The sequence below is a fragment of the Indicator indicator genome, chromosome 33 (genome assembly GCF_027791375.1).
Source record: "Indicator indicator isolate 239-I01 chromosome 33, UM_Iind_1.1, whole genome shotgun sequence".
Classification (NCBI taxonomy): Eukaryota; Metazoa; Chordata; class Aves; order Piciformes; family Indicatoridae; genus Indicator; species Indicator indicator.
Window position 1 is genome coordinate 5,314,710 of NC_072042.1, and position 11,472 is coordinate 5,326,181.

General features: G+C 60.8%; 2 protein-coding genes across 2 annotated transcripts; one reads left to right on the forward strand and one right to left on the reverse strand.

Annotated features, from left to right (window-relative positions):
* The first annotated feature begins 3,237 nt into the window (after nucleotides 1–3,237).
* On the forward strand, nucleotides 3,238–6,364 carry HPCA (hippocalcin). The gene is made up of 3 exons (XM_054395152.1): nucleotides 3,238–3,615; nucleotides 4,808–4,913; nucleotides 6,267–6,364. Exons 1-3 carry the CDS (start codon nucleotides 3,238–3,240, stop codon nucleotides 6,362–6,364), a joined length of 582 nt encoding a protein of 193 aa, XP_054251127.1.
* A 772-nt stretch (nucleotides 6,365–7,136) lies between these two features.
* Nucleotides 7,137–9,278, reverse strand: TMEM54 (transmembrane protein 54). The gene is made up of 6 exons (XM_054395466.1): nucleotides 9,266–9,278; nucleotides 8,462–8,655; nucleotides 7,923–7,982; nucleotides 7,572–7,760; nucleotides 7,366–7,500; nucleotides 7,137–7,229 (listed from the first exon to the last, which is right to left on the reverse strand). Exons 1-6 carry the CDS (start codon nucleotides 9,276–9,278, stop codon nucleotides 7,137–7,139), a joined length of 684 nt encoding a protein of 227 aa, XP_054251441.1.
* Between the last annotated feature and the right edge of the window lie 2,194 nt (nucleotides 9,279–11,472).

An 11,472-nucleotide genomic window follows, 5' to 3' on the forward strand; every position in this document is an offset into this window, starting at 1 on the left:
AGGGTCCTCCAGCCACAGGCAGGGAGATGGCAACACCATGAGGCTGTTAAAAAGTGGGGGAGGAAATCCCAGCAGGAGAGCAGCAAAGCCTTTGGTGTCAGCAGCTGCTGCCTCTCATGGACCAAGGAGGGCCTCACAGCACAGCATCATGGGCTGGGTCCCCTCCCTGCTCTGGCAGCCTTTGGGCCAAGTGTCACCCATCCCACAGGTGTCTCACAACATGCCCATGAGCCTTGATGGCTTGACCAGGGCCGGTCCCTGCGCCCTGCCCAGCTTCAGGTTGGCATTTTAGGCCTGGAGGTGCCAGGTGAGCCTCGGTGGGCACCTGCAACCCCTCAGCCTCACTGGTCTCAGCTTTTTGGGGTGCATTAGCCCCATCCTGTCTCTCTCATGTGGTTCTTCCCCACAGCTCCTCGTTCTGCAGCAGCCATCCCAGCCCTTTCCCTGCCCCCCCTGCCCCCCCTCCCCCCAGCCTGTGATGAGTTTAATCACTTTATGCACGTTTATTTGTGTAATTTGGAGGAGAGTGCCTCTTCCTCCCATCTGCCCCTGCCATCTGCTCCCCATGGTGTTGCTCAACAATCCTGGGCTTGGCAAATGGATGGAGCTGCTGCAGGAACTCTGGGAAACCTGCTGGGAAAGAAACCTCCTTCCAAGGAGCATCTGTCTCCACCAGAGCCTTTTCCTGGTGCTCAGAGCAGCTGCTGAAAGCTGCTTTGCTCCAGCCCCTGAAAGGACCAAGGATGCTGTGATGCCACAGGCCAGGCTCTGGCTGCATGCTGAGGACACTCAACCCAAAAATGTCCCCTTCTAGCCCCAAAACCAAATGTCCCCTTCTCACCCAAAACACCTCCTTGGCACCTTCTTGGGCCAACAGAAAGGTGATGGCTGAGCCTGTGCCCAGAAGCCAGGGATGTCCAAAGGATAGGTGAGCCCCTGGCCCACTCTGTCCCTGCAGGGACCACCCTGGCCCATGCCCTCTTCCCAAAGGGACAGAGTGGGGACAGGGAGGTGTGGTGGCAGGGGTGGCCACATGGAGGGAGTGGTCCCCAGTTTGGTGTGTGCACAGGCTGGGGTATGTGTGTTCACACCCCCCTTGTGCTTCCCAGTCTCACCCCTCTCATGGCAGCCTGGGGCAGGGTCACCCCACAGGAGGGAGAAGTGGCAATGATAATGGAGTCCTCAAAGACCTGACCAGGGGCACACTGCAGCACTGGGGGTCTGCTTGGGGCTGTGGGCAGCTAGAGACCCCCAGCTTCCATGTCTGTGTGCTCAGGCAGCAATGTCAGCGTGTGCCCGGTGCCCCCAGCATTCCCAGTGTCCCAAGACCTCCCAGTCCTCCAGGTGCCCCCAGACTTCCCAGTGCCCCTGGTGCCTCAAGACCTCCCAGTAATGCCAGTGCTTCCAGTGCCCCAAGACCTCCCAGTGCTCCCCGTGCCACCCCAGCCCTTTCCAGTGCACTTGGGCTCTCCTCCGGGGAGCGGAACAGAAGCTGCGTGGGGCAGCGTCCCGGGGGGCACTGTGTGGGACCCCGTGGTGGGTGGGGAATCGCGGGGAGATTGGGGGCAGCTACTGCCGGTGCCCGCGGTGCCCCACCCGGTGCCCCCCGGTGCAGGTGCCCCCCCGCCAGCCGGCGCTGCGGCGGGCACTACCGGCGGGCGCTCCCGGGCTGCGCTGGTGAACGGCGGCGGCGACAGCTCGTCCTCGGGCAGGTAGGAGGTGGAAGGGGACAGGAGGACCCCGGGTGGGGGGCACGGGGAGCGGGGGGCACGGAGGGACCGGAGAGAGCAGGGCACGGGCACGGAGTCAGCCCCCGGGCACGTCCTTTTCCGCCGGCGGCTGCAGAGCCCCCCCCAGCCCCGCCGCATCTTGCCAGGGGTGCCCGGTGCCCCCCTCCCGTTCCACCACCCCCGCTCGGGGTAATCCGATCTCCCCCGGGGGAGCCTTTCCTTGGGTGTGTCCCCAGCAGCCCCCTCTCTCCGGGGGGTGTCCGGTTTGGGGGGAATCCCCTGTAGCTCCCCCCTACCCTGAGCACCGTGGGGGTGCCCAACGACCCTTCTGGATATGCCCGCTTGGGGGAGGACACTTGTAAACCCCTTTCGGGGTGCTGAGCCCCACACAGAAGCTCCCATTCCAGAACTGCGACCTGCCTCGGGGAGTGAGGAGGGGGCACAGCCCCCCCGGACAGCGGGACTTGGGGGGTTGTGTCAGCTCGGGGGGGCTTGGCTGGGACCCCTGCGTGGGGTGGGGACAGGCAGATCCTCATCCTGGCTGCTGGAGTGGGAGCAGAGCTGGCGGGGGGGGGGGGGGGTGATGAAGAGACACTGTGGGGTCCCAGCCCCCCATAGCTGGGGGGTCTAGCACTCCTGGACTGCTGCTCCTGGGGCATCCCATTTGCCCTGTGATCCCACAGGACCGGGGCTCGGGGGTGCTGGGACCCCTCCCCACTTTGGGCAAGACGATGGGTGCTCCAGACACAGAATGAAGCCCCCTGAGCCCTTCACCTCCCCACACAGGAGTCACAACACAGCCTGGGGTGGGGGCAGTGGGTCGTGATCCTCCCAGAGCCCCTGGCTGTGGGGAGTTGGGGTGTGTGGCCAGATGCTGGGGACCCAACCTGACCCCCTCCTAGGTGCTTTGCACTCCTCAGGGGTGACCCTGGCAGGAGGGTTCACCTGGGAGCGTGGGCACCTTGAAGCGAGGTGAGGGCCCTGAGGAGAGATCTGCAGCCCCCGGCCCTTCCTGGGGCTTCCAGTGCCAGCCAGAGGCATCAAATATTAACGGTGGCAGCGGAGGAGCTGAAAATAACCCTCCCTCCAAGGGAGCTGACCCAGATCCTGCCAGCCCCAAAGCTGGGCTGGACCTAGAGCCCCCCCCCCCCCAGCAGGCTGCTGGGGGACCCAATCCAGCCCGTTCCCCTCCTCCAGGCTGCTCTGCCCTCCCGATGCCAGCTCTATGCCACCCAGACATTATACAGATGAGCTCTAAGGGCTTATTACGCAAACACGAAGGGGCTGGCACTGCCCGGGGCTGGCACTGCCCAAGGCTGAGTGGTCACCAAAGCTCAGAGGGGACACTGGGGATGGAGGGGACAACATCGGCACCCACCCGTCTGTCCGGGGGTTGCCAGGGAGCTCTGTCCCATCCCTCTCCCCTCCTGTAGCACAGAGGGAACCAGAACCTGTCCCACAGCAGCGCTCATCCCCCCCGGGGGGCAGCCGGCGCAATCCCAGCGGCATGGGGAAGCAGAACAGCAAACTGCGGCCGGAGATGCTCCAGGACCTGCGGGAAAACACCGAATTCTCCGACCTGGAGCTGCAGGGTTGGTACAAGGGCTTCCTGAAGGACTGCCCCTCCGGCATCCTCAACGTGGAGGAGTTCAAGAAGATCTACGCCAACTTCTTCCCCTACGGGGACGCCTCCAAGTTCGCCGAGCACGTCTTCCGTACCTTCGACACCAACGGCGACGGCACCATCGACTTCAGGGAGTTCATCATCGCCCTCAGCGTCACCTCCCGCGGCAAGCTGGAGCAGAAGCTCATGTGGGCGTTCAGCATGTACGACCTGGACGGCAACGGCTACATCAGCCGGGAGGAGATGCTGGAGATCGTGCAGGTATTAGGGGTCCCTCCTCCTTCCTGCACCTTCTCGCCCCCCTCTGGAGACATTCTGAGCCCGCCTGGATGGGTTCCGGTGAGGTCTGCTCCAGGTGATCCTGCTCTGGCAGAAGGGGCGAGGGATCTGGAGGACAAGCCCTATGAGGAGCAGCTGAGGGAGCTTGGGGGTGTTCAGCCTGGAGAAGAGGAGGTTCAGGGTTAGGTTAGGAGGCTCAGGATTAGGTTAGGAGGCTCAGACCTTATTGCTCTCTACAACTACCTGAAGGGAGGTTGTAGCCAGGTGGAGGTTGGTCTCTTCTCCCAGGCAACCAGCAGCAGAACAAGAGGACACAGGCAGAAGTTTAGGCTTGATCTTAGAAAGAAGTTCTTCACAGAAAGAGAGATTGCCCATTGGAGTGGGCAGCCCAGGGAGGTGGTGGGGCTGATGTCCCTGGAGGTGTTTAAGAAGAGACTGGATGAGGCACTCAGTGCCATGGTCTAGTTGATTAGATAGGGTTGGGTGATAGGTTGGACTTGGTGATCTTGGAGGCCTCTCCCACCCTGGTTGATTCTGTGGATGATCTTTCGAGGTCCCTTCCAACCCCTAACATTCTGTGATTCTGTGGTGTCACACTGGTGTAACAGTGGCTGTCCCCTCCTGGGATGCACCAGCCTGGGGACATGCACCCTGTGCTAGCCCTGGCACAAGGTTTGATGGTGCCTGGGATGGAGCCTGCAGAGATCCACTGGCTGAGATCTGCAGCTGCAGGCATCAGTCTGCCCCAGGGCATCCCCTGGTCCTGGGGACACCCCTGTGTCACCCCATCCCAGGTGCCAGTGCTCCTGAGGAGGGCTGGGTGCACACAGCCATCCCTGAGCACCAGGAGGCAGTGGGATGTGAAATCAACAGACCAACGAGGAGATGTTCTCCTTGCCCAAACCCCAGCCCAGCAGCAACACCATTGGAAGGTGACTCTCAAGGCCGTTGTGGTGGCATCTCGGTGGGCACCTCCTCTGTGCAGGAGCAGTTCCGACTGCCTCCTGTGGCCAGATTTCCTCGGGGCTCCTGCTTGCCCCCAGGGCTGTGCCGGGACGGATCACACAGGGAGGGTGTTAAACACCAGCCCCATTCCCAGGGCAGTGAGCTCTGTCCCTCCCCTCGGACGGGTGATGGGCAGGCTCCCAGCCTCATCTCCAGCTCTCTGCCTCAGGCCATCTACAAAATGGTCTCCTCTGTGATGAACATGCCTGAAGATGAATCGACTCCGGAGAAAAGGACGGAGAAAATCTTCCGACAGATGGATACCAATAACGATGGTAAATGAGAGGAGCTGGAGGGGATTAAGGGAAAGGTCTCATGGCTAAATCCGGGGGTCTTAGAAGGAGCTGCATGCACCATGATTAAATGGCTCACAGCTCCCAGGGTGACCAGGGGGGGTCCCAGCAGCTGGAGGGTCTCAGGGTGTTCCCATAGCCCAGGGATCAGCCCCCAAAGGTGCTCATCCCTGCTGGGTGGGTGTCCAGGGTGGGTACTGGGAGGTCTCTGGTGCTGTGTGTGCAGCCAGGACGGGGAGGTGGTCCCCAGGCTGAGTTGTGTCCCCTAGACTGAGCTGGGTACCCTAGATTGAGTTGTGTCCCCTAGACTGAGCTGTGTCCCCCAGACTGAGCTGTGTTCCCCCATGCTGAGCTGTGTTCCCCTAGACTGAGCTGTGTCCCCCAGACTGAGCTGTGTCCCCCATGCTGAGCTGTGTCCCCCAGACTGAGCTGTGTTCCCCCAGACTGAGCTGTGTCCCCCAGACTGAGCTGTGTCCCCTAGACTGAGCTGTGTTCCCCCAGACTGAGCTGTGTCCCCTAGACTGAGCTGTGTCCCCCAGGCTGAGCTGTGTTCCCCAGACTGAGCTGTGTCCCCCAGACTGAGCTGTGTCCCCCATGCTGAGCTGTGTCCCCTACACTGAGCTGTGTTCCCCCATGCTGAGCTGTGTCCCCCAGACTGAGCTGTGTCCCCTAGACTGAGCTGTGTCCCCCATGCTGAGCTGTGTCCCCTAGACTGAGCTGTGTTCCCCCAGGCTGAGCTGTGTCCCCCAGACTGAGCTGTGTCCCCCAGACTGAGCTGTGTTCCCCCAGGCTGAGCTGTGTCCCCCAGACTGAGCTGTGTCCCCTAGACTGAGCTGTGTCCCCCATGCTGAGCTGTGTCCCCCAGACTGAGCTGTGTCCCCCAGACTGAGCTGTGTTCCCCTAGACTGAGCTGTGTTCCCCCAGACTGAGCTGTGTTCCCCTACACTGAGCTGTGTCCCCCACACTGAGCTGTGTCCCCCAGACTGAGCTGTGTTCCCCTACACTGAGCTGTGTCCCCTAGACTGAGCTGTGTCCCCTAGACTGAGCTGTGTTCCCCTAGACTGAGCTGTGTCCCCTACACTGAGCTGTGTCCCCCAGGCTGAGCTGTGTCCCCCAGACTGAGCTGTGTCCCCCAGGCTGAGCTGTGTCCCTCAGACTGAGCTGTGTCCCTCAGACTGAGCTGTGTCCCCTACACTGAGCTGTGTTCCCCAGGCTGAGCTGTGTTCCCCTAGACTGAGCTGTGTCCCCCAGACTGAGCTGTGTTCCCCTAGACTGAGCTGTGTCCCCCAGACTGAGCTGTGTTCCCCCACACTGAGCTGTGTTCCCCCCTTGCAGGGAAGCTCTCTCTGGAGGAGTTCATCATAGGTGCCAAGAGTGACCCTTCCATCGTGCGCCTGCTGCAGTGTGACCCCAGCGGTGCCGCACAGCTCTGAGCCCTGCCGACCCCCACAGCCCCCCTGCTGCAGCCCCCCACAGTCCTGTGCCACCCCCTGACCACTACCACTGTCCCTTGCCCAGCCCCTGTGGTCCCCACCACCGTGCCCCCATGGCCCCTCTGGGGAGAGAGCCAGAGCTTGGCTGAGGTTGGGGGGGAAGGGGATGGTCCCCAGCACCAGGGGGGCTCCTGCACTGGTTCAGATGGGGGAAGGATGGAGGCAGAGTCTGCCCCGAGCAAGGACAGTCCCTGGTGGGACTGGGAGCGAGGGGACAACCCAGCCCAGTGGGAAAGGGTGAAACCATGGGTGCTCCCATGGGTCCCATGGGTGCAGGGACACGGCCCAGGGGACAAAGCCCCAGTGGCTCTGGGGCCTCCCAGCACCCTCCATGCATGAACACACTGCCAGGGTCATGGGGCCAGGCCAGCCCCTTCCCCACGGCCAGGGGCCACAGGGAGGGGACATGCTTCTGGTCTTTTAATACCTGCAGAATAAAGTTTGTGTCTGTGCAGCCAGTGGTGGGAAAAGGACCATCAACGCCAAGGGGAAGGTTGCTCCCCACAGTGTCCAGACTCAGCCTTGTCACCTTCCCCTCTGCAGCCCCAGGTGACCCAAGACCATGGGGATGGGTTCACATCTTCTGGCTGGTGGCATCCAGGGGATGTGTCTGCCTCAGAGCTGGGCTGGGGGACAGCTGGGTCCTGTCACAGGGCTGTCATGGGGCAGGACCGGCTGGGGGACACCCACAGGGTCATCCCTCAGGTCCTGCTCAGAGCTGGGCACTTTCCACACTGTTCAGCCTCAGCAAGCCCAGGCACTGCCCGAGGTCAGGACTGTCCGCAGGGGCTGCCTGCAAGGAGACCTGCAAGCCAGAGAGGATGATGAGAATGAGACAAGGAGGGGTGAGGGATTTGGGTTAATAAACCTGAGGCCACCCCAGAGCCCCCAAGCCCAACCAGTCCATCCCAGCCCTGCTGAGCCCAGGGACCAGGAGTCACCTTCCTGCGGTGTGCCCCGCGGCAGCAGCAGCCAAGCTGGAGGAGGTCGCTGGTGAGCAGGAGGCAGCGGATGCTGAAGATGATCTCCACGGAGTCAAGCAGGAGGGAGACAGCCCAGAGGGACAGCGTGGAGCTCTGCGGGGACATGGGGCATCAGGTCCTCGATGCTTCACCCCTCCCCAGCCCACAGCCCACTGGGCACTCACATAGACTCGGGTGGGATCGAAGGGGCACTCGCGGGAGACCGGGGTGAGGGCGGCGTTGGTGAGGGAGCAGGGGGCCAGCAGTGCCCGGCCCTGGCTGCCCAGCGTCAGCCCGATGGAGATGGCCATGCCCAGCAGGCAGGACAGGCAGCCCAGGCAGCTGCTGGTGCTCAGGGTGAAAACCAACCACTTCTGCAGGAAGGGAGAGAAGAGGCAGCGTGAGAGACAGGACCATGCACAGCCACCCAGCCAGGCTCCCTCCCAGGGGACGGTCCCCAAGAGAGGAGCTGTGGTGGCTCTGCATGCTCCATGGGATGGCCACATCCTGCTGGGTGCTGGGCAGGAGGTGCTTACCAGGGCAGTGGGGGCGAGGTAGCGAGACAGCATGAGAACAGCTATGCCACAGGAGATGGTCTGTGAGGAAGAGTGGGCAGGTCAGTGACACGTGGTGCTTGCCCACCCCAGGGACATCAGGTGCCCTCTCCCTGCTGGCATTGTCCCTGAACGCTCTCCAAGCCAGTTTGGCATCATAGGGGTCAGTGCTTCACCCCCAGCATCCCCCCACCTACAGGTCCTTGAGCATTTAACACCACCTGGCTTTGTGCTGGAAAGGCTAATTTGGAGCAGGGAAGGGGAGACAGAGCAGTGTTCACCCCGTGTCCTCCTGCAACCCACTCTAAACCCACTCCACATCCATCCTGCATCGTCCTGCATCGTCCTGCATCCACACCACATCCATCCTGCATCCTCCTGCATCCACCCCACATCCATCCTGCATCCTCCTCTTCATCCACACCACATCCATCCTGCATCCCCTGTCCTGCCCACCCTGCATCCCCCTGCACCCACCCCAGATGGTCCCCATGCCCCCCAGTACCCCTACCCCATGGTACCAGCAGTGCAGAGATGACAGAGGCGGTGTTGGCGACGGCATACAGCAGGGAGGTGGCATCCTGGGGGTTGACCACGAAGCGGAGGACAATGCCATGGACCAGGGCACCAGTAATGAAGTTGAGGTGCCCAATAATGAGGAGGATGAGGCCAGTTTTCATCAGGACCCTTTGGTGGCTGCTGGGATCGAGGTGGCCTGAAAAGGAAGGGTGAGGAGAACCGGGCAAGGAGGCTGGCTGGTGTGGGGTGGCTGCCCCCAAGCTGCCCCTCCTGCCTTTGCATCTCGCTCAGCACAGGCGTGAGCATCGGGGGACAGCCCCAGAGGACGTGCCCCATGCCGGCAGGGGGATGAGGCAGGAGCTGATGTGGTGGCAGCCACCGGCAGCCCCGGTATGCAAACCTCCGCTCCAGCTGGCTCTCCTGGCACCGGGGTGGTGGCGTGGGGCCGGTGGCCATGGGACCTGGCAGCCCTGAGGGGGCTGGGAAGGGCCAGGGCTCCCCCGAACACTGAGGAGGTTCTGGGGAGAGAGCTGCCCATGAGCAGGGCTCCAGTGCTGGCTCTCGGCACAGGCACTGTGAGGGGTGGCTGCAGCAGCCGTGGGGACACTTCCCCAGGGGAACCCACACCAGGACTTCCCTCCTCATGCATCCACGTGCTCAGCCCTGACCCCAGCCCAGCCCCTCGGTTCTCCTCCCTGCCTGCCTCAGTTTCCCGGCAGGAGGGCAGTGCTGGAGGCACAGGCAGGGCTGGGGCACCCCTCCTCCCTCGCCCCCCATCTCGATCACCACACCAGACCTGGACTCACCCACTTGGCACATCTTCACTAGGGCAGGATCAGGCCATCAGAGCCCCTCGATGTCCCCTGACCCCAGAGCCTGCCCTGCCCTCAGCCCCAGGATCCATCAGGGCCCCCACATGGCCAGGCAGGAGCAGGGCAAGGACCAGGCCACTGCAGCCTCTTGCCTGCTGCACCCCAGTGCCACTCCAGTTCCTGTCGGACCAGCTCCCCAGGATGAACAAAGGATAGCTCCACCTTCACCTGCCTCCACCAAGGGGAAGCACAACCCTGTCCCCACCCCTGTGCTCCTCTTGCTGCTGATCCTGCGGCCATGCTCTGGCATGCTGGGCCATGCCACCACACCATCCCGTGCCAATACACGCCACCCTGCAGCCTCAGCCCCTTCCCCATCCATCCTCATCTCCCCACCACACTCAGCTCAGTCCACCCTTAAGCCACAGCAGAAGGCTGAAGGCTGGCCAGACAGGTCCACAGCCACAGGCTGAGGGGTTGGGAAGGGGCAGCCCCTCGGGGTGGGATGCTGCTGGACCACAGATGAGAACCATCAAGCACTGGGGATCAACCTGCAGGGAGAGAGGAAAGCAGAGGGGTCAGGGCTGGTGCTGACTGCACAGGGGGTGACTCAGAGGAGCCACTTCGGTGGCAATCACCCTGGAAGGTTACTGATGGGCAAGAGACTGAGTGAGAGAGGTTGAGGACAAGAGCTTGCTGAGGTGGCTGTGGGAAGAGCAGCCCAGTTTTTCTCACCCCAGGGGTGCTTTGGTGAGCCCTCCCTTGCTCACAGGGGATCCTCACCCAGCAACACTCTCTGCAGAGCTCATTGCAGGCACGAGGCAACCACAATTTAACTCCAGGGACACCGAGGCAGCCCTGGCTTCCAGGACTGGCTCCTGGCTTCTCACCATAATGGTAAGATCCTGCCTGAGCCACCAGCCCAGCCCTCATCTTCCTCAGGTTCTTCACATGCAGCAGTGCTGGGAACTGGACTGAGCTTCCCTCCTTCTAACCAGCACACAGCCCTGCTGCAGGCTCTCCCTGCCACAGCTCCAGGACAGAGAGGTCTGGCCCCTGCAGCCAGCATGCACTGTCCCCGTGGTCTCTGCAGACAAAAGAAGGCTGTCACACCCCCTTTGCTAGAGGCAGAAGAGATGTCTCCATTTCCCTCATGCCTTGGGCTAGGGCAGAGCTCACAAAGGATTGGGCAAAAGCAGCACACAAGCCTTGCGAGGAACAGCTGAGGGACCCCTGGTGGTTCAATCTGCAGAAGAGGAGGCTGAAGGGGAGACCTCATTGCCCTCTACAGCCTCAGAGGAGGCTGCAGCCAGGTGGGGTTTGGTCTCTTCTCACACGCAGCCAAGTGAAAGGAGAAGAGGAAATGCTCTCTGTTGTGCTAGGGGAAGGTTCAGGTTGGAAACTAGGAAAAATTTCTTCACAGAAAAGGTTGTCAGGCACTGTCCCAGGCTGCCCAGGGAGGTGGTGGAGTTCCCATCCCTGGAGGTATTTACAAGATGCATGGAGGTGGTGCTGAGGGACCTGGGCTGCGAGCTGCAGGCGAGTGGTTGGCCTTGAGGATCTCCAAAGGTCTCTTCCAACCTCAACAGCTCTCTGGCTTTCACCTGTGGAAAGGAGGTGCTGGATGCAAGTGGAATGACAACCAGAGTCTTTATTCAAAGAGTCCCTTAGGATGGTGGCAGACAGACAGACACACATACATATTTACACTCTTACACACCTCACAGAGCTGGGACCAATAAATTAAAAACAAAAAGAGACGGGGTGGGGGGGAAGAAGGAGATTTTGTGTGGTTTGGTTTTCTTTTTTATTTTCTCTTTCTGTCTTTCCCTTTTTTTCTTTTTTTTTTCCTTTTTCTTTTTTGTCTTTCCCTTCTTTCCCTTTCATTTTTTCCCTTTTTTTCCCTTTCTTTTTTCCCCCTTTTTCTTGCCCTTTATTTTTCCTTTCTTTTTTTCCCCTTTTTCTTTTTTTTCTTGCCCTTTATTTTTCCTTTCTTTTTTTCCCCTTTTTCTTTTTTTTCTTGCCCTTTATTTTTCCTTTCTTTCTTTTTTGTCTTTCCCTTTTTTTTTTTTTTCCCTTTTTTTTTTCCTTCTTTTTTTTTTTTGTTTTTGTCACGTAAGAAACAGCAACTCCCCAAGGCAAGGCTTGGTAGGGGGGGGAGCCAGCTGGAGGAGGGCAAACAGAAGCCAAGAGGGACACAA